Source organism: Ursus arctos, unplaced genomic scaffold, assembly GCF_023065955.2.
Source record: "Ursus arctos isolate Adak ecotype North America unplaced genomic scaffold, UrsArc2.0 scaffold_6, whole genome shotgun sequence".
NCBI lineage: Eukaryota > Metazoa > Chordata > Mammalia > Carnivora > Ursidae > Ursus > Ursus arctos.
The window spans coordinates 25,096,161-25,118,774 of record NW_026623078.1 but is presented as its reverse complement, the minus strand read 5'-3'; the positions used below and the strand labels follow the sequence as shown (position 1 = coordinate 25,118,774).

General features: G+C 38.5%; 1 protein-coding gene across 1 annotated transcript in view; it reads left to right on the top strand.

Moving 5' to 3' along the window:
- The window catches only part of CPA6 (carboxypeptidase A6), a 409,345-nt gene that overhangs the window by 308,470 nt on the left and 78,261 nt on the right, over positions 1–22,614 (top strand). Inside the window, exon 6 of the mRNA XM_057307941.1 lies at positions 16,202–16,326. Coding sequence (XP_057163924.1) covers positions 16,202–16,326 — 125 coding nt within the window. The remainder of the gene's footprint in view (positions 1–16,201; positions 16,327–22,614) is intronic.

The following is a 22,614-nucleotide window of genomic DNA, read 5'->3' as shown; positions in this document are numbered from 1 at the left end:
CCAAGCCCATCTCTTCATTGCAGGTCCCCAGGGTTAAACTCTTCCTTCTCAAGGAAAAGCTCCAGATTTGTGAGATCCCTCCCAATTGTAGGTCACTGAGCCGGGGGTGGGGTTTTTTTAGACCATGTCTCTACCTCTTCTATCCATTTGAATATGGCCCTTTTACCATTTGTTATGAAAGAGCTGTTCAACTAGTTTCCGGGTCTTTTTCAAAGGAAATTGTTTTGTACGTAGCTGTAAACTAGATGTAGCTATGCGAGTTCAGGATCTTCCTAAGCCATTGTCTTGGGAGTAATATACACTATTTTCTTTTTGATACCTTTTTCTTTCCTTTTCTACCTTATAGTTATCTTACCTCCCTTGAAGCCCCTTTACCTTTCCCATTTTGATAATGTAATTGTTTTAAATATTTCATCTGTATACATTAATAACTACATCAAAGTATCTCATCTTGAGATGTTTCAAGATTTCTTTATTTCCTTCCTGTTTCAGGAACTTCCTCTAACCATTCTTTTTGATACTATGAGGATCTTGAAGGTATAATCCTACTGTGTGTTGAATATGTTGGCTTTCCCACTTATAGTGAATTGCTTGCTTGTGTATTTTGTAATCTTTTTTACTGTGAACTCTTTAATAAGGCTTCAGAGGTAAGAATTCTGAGTGATCTGGCTTGAGGGTACAACTTTCTCTGTCTAGAGAGGTTTGCATTTATTACTATTAAGTGCTTCCTTATCTGATTTTACTGGTATGCAGACTCTTTTTAAATCCTACTCTTTAACAGAATATTGTCTTCTTAGGTTCTAGTTTTATGTTAGACTCTCAGTTCCAGTTCCCAACTTTGAGCACCAAATCTCAGTCTTTTTCCCTGTGTGGTTATACAGACACCCATGATTCTGAACCTGGACTGCCATCACAGTCAACATGTGTACAGATCTAGTTGGTATTTTCTTCTTTATTTTAGGCTTCTGGGAATTTCCCATTTGTTTTGGGGAGCTCCACCACTTTTAAAGAAATTTTAGTTATATTTTATTTAGCATTTTCTAGCTGTCTTGTAACAGAATGTTGAAGTTACCCAGTTTTCTGTGTGGTTAGAAATGAAAATCCCATGGCTTGTGTATCATTAACATAGACTGTCTAGAAACTTGCAGGATCTCCCTTATTCCTAGTACTCTGAAATTTTATAATGATGTAATTTAGTGTGGTCTATTTTAATTCGTTGTGAACTCAACTCCTTTAAATCTGGAAATTCATGGAAAAGTTCTGAATTTTTGTATTAATGGTCTGATAATATTCTCCCTTTTATTTTTTCTATTTTCTGTATGGTTCTCTTGTTCATCAGAGGTTGGACTACTCAGATTAACTTACTTTCTTATATTTTTATCTACTTTCCATCTTTTTTACCATTTTGTTTTACTTTCTGCAAAATTTCCTCAACTTTGTTTTCCAAATGTATTGGATTTTAAATTTCTTCTCTTTTTTATTCTCTAATTTTTCCTTTTTTAGAGCATTCTGCTCTTTTTTTAACTCTTTTTAACTTTCTTTTTCTTTTTTATTGAAGTGTAGTTGACATACAGTATTGTATTAGATTCGAGTGTGCAACATATTGATTCAACACTTATATACATCATGAAATGATCACAATAAATCTAGCTACCATCTGTCACCATACAGAGTTGTTACAATATTTACTATATTCTCTAGGCTCTACATTACATCCCTGTAACTTATACGTTTATACTTGTTTAATTCCCTTCTCCTATTTTTCCCATCCCTCTGCCCTTCCCATCTTGTAACCCCCAGATCTATGAGTCTGTTTCTGTTTTGTTTTTGAGATTCTACATGTAAGTGAAATCATATGACAATTTTCTTTCTCTGACTTATGTTATATAGCATAATACCCTCTAGGTCCATCCATGTTATGGCAAATGGCAAGATTTCATTCGTTTTTGTGGCTGAGTACTATTCCAGGGTGTGTGTGTGTATGTATGTGTATACTTATACACACAAACCACATCTCTTATTTTGAGACTATATTCACCTCACTTTTACCACTATATTATTATAATTGTTATATTTTATTATTGTTGTTGTTAATCTCTTACTGTGCCTAATTTATAAATTCAACTTTATCACAAGTATGTATGTATAGGTATACCACATTTTTTTTTTTTAGTATAGTTGACACACAATGTTACAATAGTTTCAGGTGTACATTAAGGTGCAACTTAATTTTTAATAAGCTTTTACATAATTCTATATTTACCACAAGTATAGCTACCATCTGTCTCATTACATCTCTATTATAATATCATTGACTGTATTCCTTATGCTCTGCTTTTTATTCTCATGACATTCATTTCATAACTAAAGATCTGTATCTCCCACTCTCCTTCACCCATTTCGCCCAACCCCCCAGCTCCCTCCCTTCTGGCAACCATCAGTTTGTTCTCTGTATTCGTATTTCTGATTCTCCTTTCTTTATTCATTTTTTTAGATTCCACTTATGGTATTTGTCTTTCTCAGTCTCTCTTATTTCATTTAGCATAATACCCTGTACATCCATCCATGTTGTCTCAAATGGCATGATCTCATCCTTTTTTATGACTGTGCAATATTCCACCGTGTGTGTGTGTGTGTGTGTGTGTGTGTGTGTGTGTGTGTCACATTTTCCTTATCCATTCATCTATTAATAGACACTTAGGTTGCGCCCATGTCCTGGTTATTATAAATAATGCTGCACTAAACATAAGGGTGCATATATTTGTGTTTTAATTTTCCCTGGGTAAATACATGATAGTGGAATTATTGGATCATATGGTGTTTCTTTTTTAATTTTTTTTGAGAAACGTCCATACTCTTTTCCACCGTGACTGCACTAGTTGGCATTCCCACCAACAATGCATGAGGGTATCTTTTTCTCCACATCCTTGACAACACTTTTTGGTTCTTGTCTTCTTGATTTTAGCCATCCTAACAGGTGTGAGGTGATATCTCATTGTGGTTTTGATTTACATTTCTCTGATGGTCAGTGATGGTGAACATCTTTTCGTGTGTCTATGGATGCCTGTATGTCTTCTTTGGGAAAATATCAATTCAGGTCCTCTGCCCATTTTTTAATTGGATTAATTAAGGTTTTTTAATGTTCAGTTGTTATGTTCTTTATATATTTCAGATATTGACTCCTTATCAGATATATAATTTGTAAATATTTTCTCCCATTTAGTAGGTTGACTTTTTGTTTTGTTGATGGTTTCCTTTACTGGGCAAAAGCTTTATTTTTATGTAGTCCTAATGGTTTATTTTTTTAAAGATTTTATTTATTTATTTATTTGACAGAGAGAGACAGCCAGTGAGAGAGGGAACACAAGCAGGGGGAGTAGGAGAGGAAGAAGCAGGCTCCCAGCGGAGGAGCCTGATGCGGGACTCCATCCCATAATGCTGGGATCACGCCCTGAGCCGAAGGCAGACACTTAAACGACTGAGCCACCCAGGCGCCCCCCTAATGGTTTATTTTTTTTCTTTCATTTCCCTTGCCTCTAGACATGTCTAGAAAAATGTTGCTATAGCTGATGTCTGTAAAAGTACTGCCTGTGTTCTCTTATAGGAAGATTATGGTTTCAGCTATCACATTTAGGCCTTTAATCCATTTTGAGTTTGTTTTTGTATAAGGTGTTAGAAAGTTGTCCAGTTTCATTCTTTTGCATGTAGCTATCTAGTTTTCTCAGCACCATTTATTGAAAAGACTTTCTTTCCGCCGTGGTATATTCTTGCCTACTTTGTCATAGATTAATTGACCATATAAGTGTGGTTTTATTTCTTGGCTTTCTATTCTGTTCCATTGATCTTGTGTCTATTTTTGTACCAGTACTAAACTGTTTTGATTACTGTAGCTTTGTAGTATATCTTGAAACCTGGAATTGTGTTACCTCCAGTTTTATTCTTCTTTCTTAGGATTGCTTTGGCTATTCAGGGTCTTCTGTGGTTCTCTACAAATTTAATATTATTTGTCCTAGTTTTGTGAAAAATGCTGTTGGTATTTTGATAGGGATTGCATTGAATCTGTAGATTGTTTTGAGCATTATGGATATTTTGATAATATTAATTCTTCCAGTCCATGAGCATGGAATATCTTTTCATTTGTGTCATCTTTCAATTTCTTTCATCAGTGTTTTGTAGTTTTCAGAGTGTAGGTCTTTCATCTCTTTGGTTAAGTTTATTCTTAGGTATTTTATTACTTTTGGTGCAATTGTAAATAGTGGCGGTTTTTTTAGTTTCTCTTTCTGTGACTTTGCTTTTAGTGTATAGAAATCCTACCAATATCTGGGTATTAATTTTGTACCATGACACTTTACCAAACCACATCTTCTTCACCAATTCATCAGTTGATGGACACTGGTTGCCTCCATATCTTGGGTATTATAAATAATGCTGGAATTAACATAAGTGTGCTCTTGTCTCTTGGATATAATACCTTCTCTTACCTCAGAAACATTCATTGCTCTTATTAGTTACAATTTCTTTGACTTCCAAATTCTGCTTTCTTCCCTGCACTATCTCTCTTTTCTCTGAATTCCTCTTTTCTATTTTCTGATATCTCTGTATTCCCCTTTTCTATTTCCTGGTATTTCTGTCTTCTGGCATCTCTATTTCTGGAGCTATCTGCTTAGCTTGACTACGCATTCATAGTAAGAGTAGGCACTGAAAAGCTGACAGGAAGAACAAACTAAAACCACAATGAGATATCACCTCACATAGAGATAACAAATGTTGGCAAGGATGTAGGGAAAAGGAAACCCGTGTGCACTATTAGTGGGAATGCATATTGGAATGGCTATCATGGAAAGCAGTATAGAGAGTCCTCAAAATTAAAAATAGAACTACCATATGATCTGGCAGTCCCACTCCTTGGGTATATACCCAAAGAAAATGAAAAAAAAAAAAGATCTCAGAAAGACACCTGCACTCTCATGTTTATTGCAGCATTATGTACAGTAGTCGAGATGTAGAAACAACCTAAGTGTCTGTCAGCAGATGAATGGATCAAAAAGTGTAATATATATATATATATATATACACAATGCCATATTTAGTCATGAGTAAAAAGGAAATCTTGACATTTATGACACGATTGGACCTTGAGGGTATTATGCTAAGTGAAATAAGTCAGATGGGGAAAGACAAATATCATATGATCTCACTGATATGTGGAATCTTAAAAAGTCAAACACTGAAGAAACAGAGTAGAATGGTGGTTTTCAGGGACTTGGTGGTAGAGGAATTTGGAAGATGTTGGTCAAAGGGTACAAATTTCCAGTTATAAGATAAATTTGAGGTATATAATGTGTAGCATTTTGTTCCTGTTAACAATACTACATTTTATGAAATGTTCTGAGAGACTAGATCTTAAATGTTCTTACCATGACAAGGAAATAGTTATTAAGTGACATAATGGAGGCAATGCAAAGTGTATCAAATCAACATGTTGTATGCTTTAAACTTATACAATGTTGTGGTGCCTGGGTGGCTCAGTCATTAACTGTCTGCCTTCAGCTCAGGTCACGATCCCAGGGTCCTGGGATCAAGCCCTATGTCAGGCTCCCTGCTCAGCCAGAAGCCTGCTTCTCCCTCTCCCACTCCCCCTGCTTGTGTTCCCTCTCTCACTGTCCCTCTCTCTCTGTCAAATAAACAAACAAAAGATTTTAAAAAAATAAACTTATACAATGTTATATATCTCAATAGAGCTGGGGAGAAAAAGCTGACAGGAAGACAGCCATACATGGGCAAGACTTGTCAAGGAGCGGATTTCACCCAATGATTAGTTCATGGAACACCCCTAAATGACGCTATCAACTCATTAGTCATGTCAGCTCCATTACATAGGAGTTGGTTAAAAGAACTACTTCTTTACTTTCAATTCTCCAAATAAATCATGAGCATGATTTTGTATAAGGTTGTTGAGTAAAAAACAAATTCAGAGTTAGGTAAGGAGAGACTTTATTCAAAAGGATTATTGCAAATGCAGGAAAAAAGACTACTGCAAAAGGGTAAACATTTCAACTTTAAGATGTACAAGTCTCAAAAGTCAGACAGAAAAGGGCTTTTCTTTCATGGGGAGGAGTGAACTAGGCTAGAAAGTATCAAGTATGGGGAAGTGGGCTGAAGGGGCTTGATCAGACAGTAGTACAGAGGATGTTTCACTATGAGGTCAGTTGAGGCTCAGGAAGGGCTGTTACAAATGAGGGTGGATAAAAATTCAGGGGCCTGGTGGAAAGAGAAAAGCTTAATTAACACTTACTGAAGGAACAGGCATTTTTTATAATAATTTTTTATTATGTTATGTTAGTCACCATACAGTATATCCTTAGTTTTTGATGTAGTGTTCCATGATTCATTATTTGCGTATAACACCCAGTGCACGATGCAATATGTGTCCTCCTTAATATCCATCACCGGCCTATCCCAATCCCCTAACCCCCTCCCCTCTGAGGCCCTCAGTTTGTTTCCCAGGAACAGGAATTTTGTTCAGATTGATCAATGGGAACAAACAATTAAGTTAATTATGAGACAAAGAATGGGAATCTCAGGGTTTATATCTGAACTTGTCATAACTAAATAAAGAGGGAATCTGTGAGTCTTTTCAAGGTTATATGGGGATAAGGGTTCCTTACAGTAAGCCATTCTAAAATACAAAAGGGCAGTGGGATCATTATTTGCCAGGATCACAGGGCTCAGACAAACTTCAGCATCTCTCTTCCATTCCTGACACAAAGCACCTTCATATCGAAGTCTCTGAATGATGCCTTTTACTCCCACTTCTCTTCACCTTTTCCAGGCTAACTCCCACTCATTGTTCAGTAGCATGTATAGGTAACACCTCTCCTGAGAAATTTTCTCAAACAACCTCCCAGGTATAATTAAACATCATTGGTGTCTTCCCTTTATAGACTGAGCATGTGATGTCTGCTTAGTCCTTGAGGGCCAACTTGTGTCTTACTCATCGTTGTATCCTCAGCATATGGTTTGATGGCTGAGACACTGTAGGTGCTCAGTAAAGAGTGAATGGGCATGGGGTAGTTACCATAGCTGATTTTTAGAAATCAGAATGTTCTCATAAACAACAGAGAGACAGAACAATCCCCAGATCCTCTGGGTTGTTCAAAAGATGATGATCTCTCACTTGATCACCTGGCCCTCTACTTTGAGGATTCCTCAGTGGTCTTTTCATCAGCTAGCAATGAATGTGGAAGACAATAATTATTTTATCATCTTCTAACTGCTTTGGAAATACGCTTTCAGTAAAGGGGTAGAAAGTAACTTTTTAAAAATTGAATAGTTATCTTGCCTTATTACTTTCAGTACTGACCTAAGTCAATATAACTGATCACTGATACTAGTGCAAAATAGTTGAGAGGGCCTTTTTTCTAACTCTGAGAGTAAGAAGGATAATATGGGTGAACTTGAAAGAGATCTTCCTAGGAAAATGTAAAATTTTATACTCAGAAAAGCACAGTGAGTCTGGCAGAATTATAGAGTGTAAGGGGAGCTTGGAAATAATGTAGTTCAAGCCCTTCACTTGTAATTAAGCAAATTAAGTCTCTGACATGTGACATAGCAAACTTTACACAGAACCAGAAAGAAGCTATTTCTTTTATTTCCTGTTAGATTATTTTTCACTAAGCCAGAGATGAGTTTTGTTTGATTTTTGTAATGCACAGAATTCTTGAGCTACCATCTGAAAAAAGAAATGCATAACAAGCTCTGAAGAATTTTCACTGGGTGTTAAACTCAGGAAAATAGCCAAAAAAAATTTTTTAATGTAAATGCATTAACATACTATTGTTTAGTACACCAAATGAAATACTTCTGAATGTAGCAATCAGATATTGTGAAGAACTCATCTGTGTTAAAACCATAAATCATCAATAGAAAGTGGAGGGAAATCTCTATTACTTGATGAGATGCAGCCTAGGGGCTCTTGTCTTCAAATGTCTTTATTAATGGATATTCAAATGATGTATCAGATGATCTCTGATTATTCTTACCCACTCTACAAAGCCAGGCTAATCAATTCTTAAGTATAGAATTTTTTATTATAATAATAAATTTTTATTATATTATGTTAGTCACCATGCAGTACAGCCCTGGTTTTTTATGTAAAGTTCGATGATTCATCAGTTGCGTATAACACCCAGTGCACCATGCAATACGTGCCCTCCTTACTACCCATCACCGGTCTATCCCATTCTCCCACCCCCTCCCCTCTGAAGCCCTCAGTTTGTTTCCCAGAGTCCATAGTCTCTCATGCTTCATTCCCCCTTCTGATTACCCCCTCTTTCTTTATCCCTTTCTTCCCCTACCGATCTTCCTAGTTCTTATGTTCCATAGATGAGAGAAACCATATGATAATTGTCTTTCTCTGCTTGACTTATTTCACTTAGCATTATCTCCTCCAGTGCCGTCCGTGTTGCAGCAAATGTTGAGAAATCGTTCTTTTTGATAGCTGAGTAATATTCCATTGTATAGAATTATTTTAAGCTAGCAAAATATAATGAAATAATATTGCCCTGATCTAGTAAGTTTCCTGAGTGGCTGCTAAATTCTGTCTCTAGGGTAGCAGTTAGGAACCTTTCCGTAGAATTATAAGTCTTCAAACATTCACTTAGAGGGCAGGAATTAAGTAGTTATGAATTCTTTTATATGAAAAAAGTGGTGCTATACATGTACTACAGAAAGAGGCAGGGTGCCAACGTCAGATGTCATTGAGGTCCTAATTTCTCACAAGTCTACATCCTTCATTCAATAACCCCAATGGCCCTAGTACTGAAATCCAAGCTATTCTGCCCAGATAATGCAGAGAGTGCCCAGCCCTCATTTGGCATATCATTAGTTATCACGTGACCTTCGTAAAATAGCGATCATCCTGAGGTGAGGAAAAGCAGCTCTGGCAGTCAGGAGCCAGCCTGGCACTAACAGCCAGACCTTGGTGTTCTCCTGTTAGACCACTTTACAGAGTACCAGCACCAGACAAGACTATTCTGTGTTCTTCATGAAATAAGATAAAAACAAGACCCCTGTGATCATGTCTAAACAAAGACCAAAAAAAAAAAAAAAAAGAATTGTCCAAACCAGAAAAATGACAAAACCTCCCCCCACTTTTTTTTGCTGCTATGACTATTACTTCTTTATCAATTATAGCCCCAATTATTTCTTTCACCTTCTAGATAAAATTATCAAGATATCCAATGATGGAATTCCCCTCATTGTGATAGCATTCAACCCAAAGAAAAATCCCAGTTCCTTAAACCCTACACAAAATCACCTAACACAAACCCAAATCCCATAAGTTCTTTCTAACACCATCTTTCTGAGATTTTCCTTGTTGAAACAAGCAAATAAATTAAATCTTTTTTGACTACCCATATATTACAAGAGTCTTTGACTGATGGGCTTCAATAATCCTTTCAAATTGGTGAATGTACCACTTAACAGTTCAGGGAAAAGTTAAAAATCATTTTCTTTTCCAACGTGTGTGCTTTATTGAATAAATGATACTTACTATCTAATTGTGACAATCATCTTTCAGCCTTGAAGAGAATTGGAGGGAAAACTTGAACACCAAAACCACTTCACCAGGCCTTCCCACCTTTATTTTACTGAATGTCAAAGGAATAATATTTTTCTAATGATTAGTACTCATGCTAGCGGTATTAATTTCTATTATATTGAAATTCACAAGCAATGCTTTCATTTGGACTTATTTTATCTACTGTTGGGCCTCCACTAATTTTATCCCACTGTTGGGCCTCCATTAGTTTTTATGATGATTTTAACCCCTAATTAGTTAATAGTATATTTTCATCTTTCTTTAATGGTGAAACGAAAGAGTTGCCAAAATCTCTGAAGACTTTGTTTTATTTATTGGGTCTGTGCTTTAGGGAAGGAATAACTTAGCATTTTGTAAGAAAGAGAGGATGAAGCTAGGTAAAATGAGTCCCAGAATTTTAACAACCCACCAAATACCTTTGGTTTGTAGGAGACCATATTCTCTGGCTATTTCCCTTCTAGCAGCCCCCTGGTATCTGAAATGTTAATAAGTCATAAGAAGTAGTGCAAAGACAAACAATAACCGTAAAATATAAACATTTCTTTAAGTGTGTTGCTTAAGTGGCCACTCCAGTCCTCAGAAAATTATGTGACCTAAGAAGCAGCATACTCTAAGATTACACTTAAATGTGATGAAAATTTAAAATTTAAAAACCTGTGAGTTGGGGGTACCTGGATGGCTCAGTCGGTTAAAAGTCTGTCTTCAGCTCAGGTCATGATCCCAGGGTCTTGCGATCAAGTCCTGCATCAGGCTCCCTGCTCAGTGAGGAGCCTGCTTCTCCCTCTCCTTCTGCTCCTCCCCCCTCTCGTGCTTCCTCTCTCTCTCTCTCTCAAATAAGTAAATAAAATCTTGTGAAAATAAAGACTTGTGAGTTGAGAAGGGGGATGAGTGGACAAAATTGATGTGGACTACCTTATCAATTTCTTGGCAAGAGGAACTAGAATTAGGAATCTAGAAATGCTCTGGAGCAGTCAGGGAGAGAGTATATATTTGAAGAAAGATGAAAGAGGGGAAAAAGGTGATTTAATTTATTCCATCTACAGGATATTTAGTCCCTTTCTTGCTATGCATGTTTCTAAGCACTATGGATATGGGCAGAGAGGAAGAATTTCACAGCTTCGGCTCTCATGGAGATAATAGGAAATAGATATTGATATCACAATTGAAACAGGTTGAATGATAGCCCCCCAAAATGTATGTCTATGACCTAACCCCTAGAACTTGTGAACATGCCCTACTTTGGAAAAAGAGTTTTCAGATGTACTTAAGGATCTCAGAGGGGAGCATCTGGAATTACCCAGATAGGTCCTAAATCCAGTGACAAGTATCCTTAGAAGATATGGAAGAGAAGAAGACACCAACACAGATGAGAAGACAATGTAAAGATGGAAATGGAGATTGCGGGTGCCTGGGTGGCTCAGTTGTTAAGCATCTGCCTTCAGCTCAGGGCGTGATCCCAGAGTCCTGGAATCGAGCCCCACATCAGGCTCCTCCGCTGGGAGCCTGCTTCTTCCTCTCCCACTCCCCCTGCTTGTGTTCCCTCTCTCGCTGGCTGTCTCTCTCTCTGTCAAATAAACAAACAAAAAATCTAAAAAAAAAAAAAAAAAGGAAATGGAAGTTGAAGCGATGTGACCACAAGCCAAGGAATGCCTGGAGCCACCACAAGCTGGAAGATGCAAGGAAGGTCCTCCCCTGGAGGCTTCAGAGGGAGTGCTGCCTGCCAACACCTGGATCTTGGACTTCTGGCTTCCAGAACTGTGTGAGAATATATCTCTGTTGTTTTAACCCATCTGGGATGTTGAAATTCATTATAGCAGCCCCAGGAAACTAATATGATAACTATAAAAATGAGATATAATTAAAAGTTCCATGAAAGCAGATACCAAAGGTACTTGACCTAAATTTGGGTGTCAGAAAAGCTTGTCAAGAGGTCATAGATAAAGATACTAAAAGAAGATACAAGAAGGTTAAATGGATTCAGAACAAAAAGACAATTTTAAGGGTAAATAAGAGAGAGTTACTTTTCTGTGCATTAAGATTTTATGTGTGCTAATATGTAATTAATATGACTATGTAAATCAAATCAGACATTAGTTGACTACAAACTTGATATTGAGGTTTCTTACTTAGAAACCTGTTATGTGACACAATAAGTGCTTAATACTTTTCCAAACCAACAAAAAGTAAGAATAATTATAGAGTAGGACTCTCCTCTTTCGTGCTTCTGTGTTACTTCAAGCAGCTGGGAGGCAGGCCATCTGTTTCCAAGCTGAAAAACACCAGATGTCTTCCCAGATCCACATGTAGGACTCACTCTGAAACTGCTGGGGGACAGTAACTGCACCTCCACCGATACCTGAACCAGGTATGTAATCAGCCACAGACCTAAAAGACAGGTGGATGCTTCATGAAGCCTGGACCTGGCCAATAAGTAAACACAACACAAGGACCAGAAGAGCTATGAAATTAGTGCCAGACTAAAATATGATATTTTTTCATTGCAAACAAATTATTTTTGAATTTTGAATCATTTATCACTTAATGACACTTGTTCACCAGGTGCTGTTTAAAGCATTTTATAGGTGTTAATTAGTTTAAGCCTAACAAATCTATAAAATATATAGTATTTATAACTCCATTTTATAAGTAAGGAAACAAGCACAGAGAACTAAAGTAAGTTGTCCGGAGTCACACAGCTAATAACCAGCAGAACTGGGATTCAAACTCATCCTGTCTTGAGTTCCAAAATTTATGCTCTTAATGACTGCATTTTCCATAGTCTCTATAATCCCATAACAATAAACAACCAGGAAGCATAATTATCATCTTCATTTTACAGATGAAGAAAGTGAGGCCCAAAGAGATTAAGGAACTCACCCTATATCACACAGATGCTAACTGTGGAGAGCCTAAATTTAATCGTAGAAAGTCAGACTCTGTAGAGTCCGGGGAATTAACCAGCAGGCTACAGTGGCTTCAGATCCAGCTGTTTGCCTTTGCTTTAGGAAACAGTCCAGCCTTGCTCATCTTCTTGGTTTATTTATTGGTTCCTCTCCTCCTTCAAGCTGTCTATAGGTTTTAATGTTTGAATAAGAGAATCATCTCATCATAGCCTTCATTTTACTCAAACACTCAAAGTAGAACTTTTTCTTTACTGCTTCTGGCTTTTATTTTCATATGCTTTTCAAAAAGAAAAAATAACAAATAGCTAATATTTTTTAAGATTGCACTATGTGCCAGCCTCTGTGCTGTGTGTCTTACTTCTATTTTTCCATCCTACAGAAGTCTGTAGGTAGGTTTTTTTAATTTCTTCGCAGCACAGATGAGGAATTTGAGGCTCAGAAATGTTAAAACCTCCCCTGAAGTCATACAGCCGATACTACCAGAGCTAGTATTCCATCTCAGGCCCTCCAGATTCCAAAGTCCATGCTCTTGACCACACACTGAATTGCCTCCACCTCTTTTCTTTTCTTCTTTTTTAAGTAGGCTCCATGGCTAGTGTGGAGCCCAACATGGGGCTTGAACTCACAACCCTGAGATCAAGACCTGAGCTGAAATCAAGAGTCAAGACACTTAACCAACTGAGCCTCCCAGACACCCCTAAATTGCCTCCACCTCTCAAATAGATCTGACTATATGTGACTGGTAATCATATGAAGAAAGGAAAACATGGGAACAACCACCAGGTTCCAGGGCCAGAAGTTTCCAGAAAGGAGCCTCCTTTCCCTGGAATATCAGGTGACTTTACAGCAAAGACCTGTAATAGTTGACACACGACCTGAGACCATCCTGACAAGATTACTGATCCTTCGTTGTCATCATTGTAAAGCATCACTGAGCTTTGCTGTTCAAAGACAGTTTATCATCTGACAGTTTATCATCATCTGGATGTGATCAGGCCCTAAGGAAATGATGGTAACCTGCCCAGAGTGGGCTGATTTAATCTTTGAAATACCTGCATATTAATTTATAGGGCAAATAACCCCCAACAGGAAAGACCAGAGTACGAGACCTGTCAACCAGACCTTCTCAAACACTAAGTCAAGAAGTTGGAAGTTGCTTATTTTCTCAGAAGATCCCAAAGACACCTAGTCAGTAAATACGGGCACTGGAGTTAGGCACATCCTGTGTCACCATTTTGGAGCTGTGCATCCTTGGAAAATTGACTTTGCCTCTTTGAATCTGAGTCTTCTCATCCATTTTTTTAAAGATTTTATTTATTTGAGAGAGAGAGCTTGGGAGAGAGAGAGATCACAAGCAGGGGGGAGACATAGAGGGAGAAGCAGGCTCCCCACCAATCAGGGAGCCTGATGCAGGATTCGATCCCAGGACTCCAGGATCATGACCTGAGCCAAAGGCAGACGCTTAACTGAGTGAGCCATCCAGGTGCCCTCAATTCTTTAAATGTATCTACCATTAACTCCTACCTCAAGGCATTATTGAAAAGATCAGAAATATGTATAAAATAGGGGTACTTTACAAATCTCACATGAGTATTACTGTCCCTTATATCTTGATATAGGCATGTGACTGCCACCCAGACTGAAATACCCATGTTACATATCCACGCACGCTTTCCCCAAAATTTTGCTGGAGAAAAGCTGATAATTCAGTTTAACTTATTTTCCTAATATCACAACAGAACACAATTCCTGATTTTGCAAATTATTTTTGTTAGTTTCTTGCTTTCTGATGGCCTGTTTCCTAGGAAGCTCTCTCCAAGTCAAGCTGTGGGGTATGTCACTTCCATGGAACCTCCCTACAGGGAAGCAACTCTCTTCTACAGGATGAGGATTCTTATTTTAGCATGCACCCTAGAAAATGACACCTAAACTAATTTCCAGAGTGGTTCTTCATATTATTTCGGGTTCTGATGGCTCTCTACCCTCCAAATACAGCACTATTTCCTCATCTCTACTGGCAATAAGGGATGGCAGCAAACCTTAATATCAAAAAGCTATCTCTGTAATGGGTTTAGAGGCAGGTCTCAAAGATGATTAAAGGATCAGAAAACCTAACATATAGAGAAAAGTGAAAGATACCAATGCACTTTATCTAACAAAGGCAAGAAACCAGCCATCCCTTACTGAAAAATGGATCAAGAAAAATTGAAGCAGTGTTGAAGTGTAAGGGATCAAGAAAAACATCTGCAGTCTTCTTAAATGTGGATATGAGTTAACATTAGGATGTTGTCAGCTCTCCTCTTTTGGTGACTTGAAAGATGTGGCTTGCGTACATCTATTGGGGACAGGTTTGTTCAGTCCTAGATGTATCCTTGCCCAAGGGCTGACAGATGGATCAGATGACCTCTCAGCATCCCTTCCAGCCCCACACTTCTGTTTTTCTATGACTGTTGGACTAGCATGTTAGCTGAGTCAGATTTGCCCTTGCAACTTAGAGGAACAGTCAGCTGCTTAAACAAACAAACAAACAAACAAACAAAACAGGTAGACTCTTTATCCCCAAAACAAATGCCTCTCTATCCTGTTCAAGATTAAATTATCCCACCAGAGGTGTCATTTCCTTGAGTCACAAAGTATTTTTGGTCTTCTAGAGTTCCCTAACAGAATGCAGACACTGACACCTAAGTGAAGATCAAGTAACTAAATCTTATCAGAGATCAAGGCCCTGTAACAGACTAAGGCTGAAAATGCAGGAAGAGAAGAGTCCCAAACACAGAAAAGACAGAGACATGACTGTAAAGGCAAACTGGGCCTAATCAAAAACTGTAGATAGAACTCTCTTCCCTCCCAGCTGAGTTTGGTAATTCTTTCAATGAATGTGAAACACTAGCTATTGGTTGTGAAGCACTAGAGAAGGCACTGGGAACACTACAGTAAGACAAACAGACACGGCTGGCTCCTGTTTTCCTGCAAAACACTGAACATGGTGTGAATGTATAGTGACTATTACATGGGGTCTACACGTATGCGACAGTGAGTTGCTGATGTACACAAGGCACCATGCTGGGCACTTGAAAAGAAGTGGTAACCAAATGGAGCTTACATTGCGATTAGATGAAATTAGGGAATGAAAGAAGCACGAGTTGCTCTGAGAACTCTGACAAGACTACCCTAGCCGAAAAGTCCAACCTGAGGAAGGGATGTCTCTATTGCCACGTGAAGGCTGAGTAGGAATTTGTAAAAGGTGTATGTCGGGGGAGGAGGAGATACCTGGAGAGTGTTCCATTTCAAGTTACCAAATGTTGCCACGCTACCATAGTTTGGTTGTATAGTAAAGTAAAAGGTAATTTATATCTTTCTTTCTCATATTCAAGTATTTGTGTAATAATTTTCAAGAATATCAAAGTCATACTTTAAACTATTTTATCTAATTTTTACCAGATGGCTTTAGTGTATGTTGGTCTTTAAACTGTTAGTTATAAATTATGATCAAATTCCATTATGGATATGATGTAATTTGGAGACCTAATTCAAAACGAAAAAAGAGTTTTACCCTGCTGATAAAAGCATTGAGTCTAAATCCAAATGTGTTTGGTGTTTCTGAATGTAAATAAGATGACATGTTTCACATTGTGACACAGATCTTTCCCCACCTGCACGGAATATGAATTATAGGTTGGTTCCTGCACTACAGGTGGACCTGTGGCAGCCCAGCAGTATCTCCTATGTATCAAAAGGAGCAGTTACTGATGTCCATATTCCCCAAAATGGTTCCCAAGCCCTGTTAGCGTTCTTACAGGAAGCCAACATCCAGTACAAGTAAGCATTCTTTTTCACTTGCTTAATTCATTACTACTAAACTGAACTGAATGAGAGCTCTATTCAGGTTATTTACTGAGTACCTACAACAGCATTTCTGGTACTATTTTTCAGACTGCAAAAACAGCACCTTTGATGAGCTTATTAGTGTAATGGGGGAGGGGAGTAGAACCACACTGGCATATCATTTCACCATTACCATTCGGGGGTCGGTATAAACACAGGAGATCTTTTCTGTGTGAGGAAAGGAGAGCCGCCTAGCGATACCTAGAAAGTGGGTAGGAATGCAGAAGCAGATAAAGCTTTCTGCAGGAGAAATGACAACTAAGCACAGGATGAGCCTTGGGACTTGCAGGCAGAGGGGACAGTGCAAGCAAAGGGAAGAAGCAGTATAATGCCTGTCTGGGGAACTGAAGTGGTTGAGTGTTATTAGTGTACAAACACAGGGAGTAGAAATAAAGATGCTGGAGAGGTTGAGGGAAGACAACATTGTGGGAAGTCTGTTGTGTACAGGGCTAGGAGCTCAGACTATCTAGTGTGTGGTGCTACACACTTGGAGGATGTAACCAAGGGAGCCAGGTGTAACTGGGGTGAAGGGGCAATAGGAGACTACAATAATAGTCCAAGTAAGAGGTTGCGAGGCCTTGAGTCAGGACCAGAGTAGTGCGATCAGGAGAGTATTCAAAAAAATAGTTAATAGGCAAAACCACCTGCACTCTGAACTTGGTTGGATGTGGGGAGGAAGAAATTGAGGACAGCCCCAAATCTTCTAGCTGGGGCAGTAGAGTAGATAGATTCAAGTAGATTTCGATATCTTGAAGTATTTGGTTTGGGTTGTTTGTGGTTGTTTATTGTTGTGTTTTGTTTTTAAGGAATAGTTAAGTAGTAAGAATGGAGCAAACAGAAGATAGTCACAGGAGTCAAAGAAGAAATGAGAGACTCTCAAGAGGGAGAACATTAGTGGTGCCAAGTGGTGCAGTAATATTCAGCAAGAAAAGGACTGACCAGTTTCCTTTGGATTTGGCAATGGAAATTGTGTTGGTAACTCTCATGTTGGGATGTGGGATTAGATTGTCAGGAACAGAAGACAGAGACAGAAGTGAATAAAAGGTAAGAATGTGGAGAAGCAAAGCAGACTACTGCTCTTAGAAATTAAAATAAGGAGAGAGGTAGAGAATCAGGAGTGACTACAAGGAGATGCAACATCAATGACTGCTTGAAATTTGGGAGGTTAGGGAGTAAGGGGGCAATTTTGGTATGTCTGTAGGCTGAGGGGAGGAGCCAGTGGGGAAGGAGACATTGATGGTGCAGGTTAGAATGCACCAATGGAGGGATGGGTTTGAGCCCTAGGAAGGATACTTATCCAGTAAGACTGAAGAGGTAAATGTGAGCATAGTTAAGATTATAAAAAGGAGAGTCAACAACTTGAAAGAAATCATAACTAATGGCTAAATTTTCAAATGGACTAGGAAGCAAAATAATCTACTGAAAGGGAAGAAACAGGGGCTGAAGAAAGGTTACCAAGAGAAAAACTGGGTAAGAACCAATAAAAGTGGTTGTTGAAAAGAAGGGAGATTGTAGTGCTCATACAGAGTTGAGGTTTTGTTGGGTTAGGACCATGGAAAGGTCAGGATGGCAAGGAAGTTGAGGTTTCTAGTGGGAAACTAGCGCAAGTATTCATCCATGGTGCCAAATCTGGATAGCAAAGGAGAAGAGTCTAGGAGGAATGATGGAGTCAAACGGAAGAATCAAGAAGGGTATAAGCATCTTTGTATTGAAAGCAGATATAGCATGATTGAGGGCAAAAAAGAAACAGAAGGAAGAAAATTTTGACAAAGTGTAGGCTGAGATTAAGAGCCCTGGTATAGAACATTTATGGCTGGTGACAAGATTCAAGGGATAGTCATGGAGGATTTGGCTAAAATGGAGTATAAATCACTGAGGCTGATGTAGTCGAGAATGGATGGACTAAATCACCAGAGAATCAACACAGCAGTTTTGAATCTCCTTGGGTGATGGCAAGATTAGAGATAAAGAGACAGAATGTGCTCCTGGGACAGTAATTTCAGAGTACCCAGGACTTAGAGGAAAGAAACAAGGAATGGCATGATGCCAAAGCCCAAATGGGCTTTTTCTAGAAGTAGATTGATGGGGAAGGAGAAATGGGGGTTTGGAAGAATGCTGACCTCCTTCCCTTCTGATCCCACGATAGGTGGAGTGGCAGAAGAGAAAGCCACAAAAGAATCTGTCCTTGAGAGAGTCCAATTTCTGTCAGGGCAAGAATATGAGAAGAGAGAGTTCTCTGAAAAGATGAGAATATAGGAAGTATTTACAGTGAAAGCAGGCTTCCAGCAGGCACAAAGGAAAAAGAAGTGGTGGAGTGATGAAGAACCAATGCAGGATCTGAGGGGAGAAGGGCAGTGTAGTGAATTAATGACATGGGAAGGAGTGACATACTTTCACTTGGAAACCTAGGATTTCAGGGCTGAGAGGCATGATCGTAAGTGACTAACCTCAATTGCTCCAACTTTTTAGCAAATGGTTGTGCTGTTAAAACTGGCAGGAAGATCCCTGATGATGTCTGGTAAGGCCTGGGATGGGCTCGTGGCCCTGTGAGTCAATGGTAAAAGCCTTAGCCTCTGGAAGGCTGAGCCACAGCGTGCAAAGTAGCAGTGACGTTCCTCCCTGGTCCACACAAATACTTCCCTGCCAGAAAGATAATTACAGCCTTATTAAAGTACCAATATGCTTTTTGCAGAAAGGTATTTTATCTGTGCTTCTAGAACAGGGTAGAGTCACAGCTGTGCATAAAACTATTGTTCATATTGAACACATTTTCGTCATCACTCCAACTTTGAAGGCGTGCTTTGATTCTCTGAATGCCTGGAAGGAAGGAGCTTGGTAATTATATCTATAGGTGCTCAGCAACAACTCACGTGCTTCATTAATTATAATTCAGTAGAAGGGAATATACCAGTTATTTTAACAAGTCTCTATTTCCTGCCTTTAAATATAGGTCATGTGGAACTGATATAGAATAAAATATCACACTTTATGTCACAGAGAATGGAATCTAAAAAAAATTAATGTTTTAAAATCAGTTGTCTCCTCATGGAGGACAATCATTTAGAATTATTCATTTTTTGGTCCCAAGATAATAACACATAAGAGTCAATTAAATTCCACAGGGCAGTAGGTAGAGATCATTTTAATTGACTTTTATTATTATAGCCTGGGGTATTTTCAAAAGATTATCATTAACTCTGTACAACTATACATAATATATAGCCGTAGCCATCTTTGAGGCAAAGATAATGTGACCCCGTGTGTCTAGCCCCTAGGTAATCATCCCCTCTCAATGACATGACAGATGAGATGACTCATTCTCTTATAAAAAATTGAATCATTTTATAAATTAAATACCTGTAAAAACTGGCAGTAGAATTTCAAATTTCGAGCCCCCCTCACCCACCCTGGAAGCTTTGGGGGGGTGGTTTTATACTGAGTGTTGACATCACTTGGAAAGTTCTCGATAGCTCTAGTTACTACCCTACGAGTGTATGCAACTAGGATAGGAATAATAATCAGCCATAAAGGACTAAGAAAATACAACACTTACAAATGCTATTGGGCTCCTTCTCATCAATCTGCTGGTGTTGACTACTTGACAAGGAAAATGGCACTAGAACTGCCACACCACAATTATTTTAATTTCCAGATTGGTCTTTTAAGGCCTGTATTAAGATACGGTCTAGTTATTGAACAGAGACCTGTATTCGTTTGCTAGGGCTGTCATAACAAATACCACAGACTGGCTGGCTTAAAAAGCAAAAATTTATTGATTCATGATTCTAGAGGCTAGAAGACTGAAATCAAGGTGTGGGCAGAGTTGATTCCTTCTGAGGGCTGTGAGGGAAGGATCTGTCCCAGGCCTCTTCCCTTGGTTTGTAGACAGGACAGCCATCTTTGCCTCTTCATATCTTCCCTCTATGTGTGTCTTTGTGTCCTAATTTCCCCCCGTTTTTTAAAATTGTTGTAAAATATATAGAACATAAAATGTACAATTTTAACCATTTTAAATATACAATTCAGTGACATTAAGTACATTCACATTATGCAACCATCAGCACCATGCATCTCTAGAACTTTTTCATCTTCCCAAACTGAATTTTCTCTTTCTATAAGGACACCAGTCATATTGGATGAAAGTATATCCTGGTGACCTCAGTTTAATTACATCTGCAACAGTCCTGTTTCCAAATAAGGTCACATTCTGAGGTGCTGGGGGTTAGGACTTCAACATATAAATTGGGGGGCTGAGGGACACAATTCAACCCATAACAGGTCCCCAAACACAATGGCTTAAATCAAACAGAATTTACTTCTCCCTAATGGGATGGTCCAGAGGTCCAGAAGCTGTTCCAGCCACCACTGTTGTTACCATGACTACCTCTAGGGCTGTAAAGCTGGCGACTAGACAGGGGAGTGCTGAGTTCAGCAACTCCAACTACCTCTCAACAGTCATGTCTCCGTGACCTTGACATGGCCACAGTAACAGCAGGAGAGCCACCTCCACCTCCGCCTCATTCTTAACTTCCTATCTTACCAGCATTTACAAATCTGTACCCAGAATCAAGGTTGCAAGAGAGTCAAGAAAAAAGTAAGCTTTGGCTCCCCAGCCCCTGCGGTACAGGAAGTCTGTAAGGAGAGTAGGCAGTTGACCATATCCAGCACAGACACTCAAAAGAGGAAAAGGAAAAAAGGGTCAGCCATATTCTACCATTCTCTTCATTTGTATTTAATATGGAACTTGAGAGGACTGATACCAGTGAGTTTCCAGATTTAACTAGCCTAAATCAGTGGCTTCCAGATCGTTAGACTAAATTTGATCCCGACAGTATATTAAAATCACTTTGGTGAGCTTTTAAAAAGGACTGATACCTATTGTTGTCTATGTCGGGCCCAGTGTGGCATATTTCTTTAAGTTTGCTTGTTTATTTTTAAGTAATCTCCACACCCAACATAGTGCGCCAGCTCCCAGCTCCAAGATCAAGGGTCACACACACTTCCAATGGAGCCAGTCAGGTGCCCCGGGGTGGCATGTTTTTTAAAGCTCACAGGTGACTTTAAAGCAATGCAGCTTAAGAATCACTGGCTTAAATGGATAGGCAAATACTAGGGAATTCAACAACTAGTTCTATTTGGGGCACTTGGAGACTTTAAAAGAAGACTGAGAAGTTTAAGAGTTTATTCATCAAAGAAGCTAATATCCAACTAGAATGATTACATACAACTTGAAACTGAAAACCTTTATCACTTTCCTACTTTGGTGACAACACTAGCAAACTTGACTAGAAAATATTAAGATAAATCCATTGCAGGAGCAATTCTCCATTAGAATTATCTTGATAGTTCTCTGGGCATTTCATGCTGTAATTGGTAATATGTTAAGTCATTTATCAATTAATAATGATAAATGATAAAGAATCTAATCAGTTAAGAGGCATAGTTTTGTGTACTGAAACTCCTGGGAAAATATTGCCTTTCTAAAGGGAACAATGGTTGCTTTATCAGGAGCTAAACAAACAGATGTATCAGCATCGGAGTTTCTTAACTTTCTGGTAATTAATGTGGGGAATTGCTCTTACCTTGAGTGGAAACAAGTTGCACTTGTTTATATTTAGAAGGTCTGACCACCTTGGAAATAATGCAAAAGCAATACACCACAGCTCAATTTTGTAAACATTTAAACATTTTGTTAAACCTTTGCAAACTTTTTCTGTGTGTGTTGTCTTGTTTTGGTGTTCATTATGGCACACGGGACTTAGAGTCTAAAGACTAGAATTCAGGTTCACATTCTGAGTTCAAATTCTGGCTCTGTTCACATTCTGAGTTCAAATCACTAGCAGAGTGATGTTGGTAGGTTCTTAACCCTTGGGGGTGCATTTTCCCTGTTTGTAACACGGAGGTAACAAAAAAAATCTACCTCATATGGTTATTAACTAAGCTCGTATACATAAAATACATAGCATGGTGTCTAAATAGGTACTCAATAAATGTAAATGCTCATACCCATCATTCAGTTCTTGTAGCTGTTCAATCAATGCTAGTAATTATTATTGAGAACATCTGCCTATAATTTTACATGTTATATTCATTACCCAATTTAACAGCTTCTATTTCCGAAAAGAGAACATTTTCCCAACATTTGGTACTTTAAGAAATGTCAATATTTGCTATCCTCTTTTTCATAGATGCATAATTTCCATTTCAAATTGCCTGATTTTT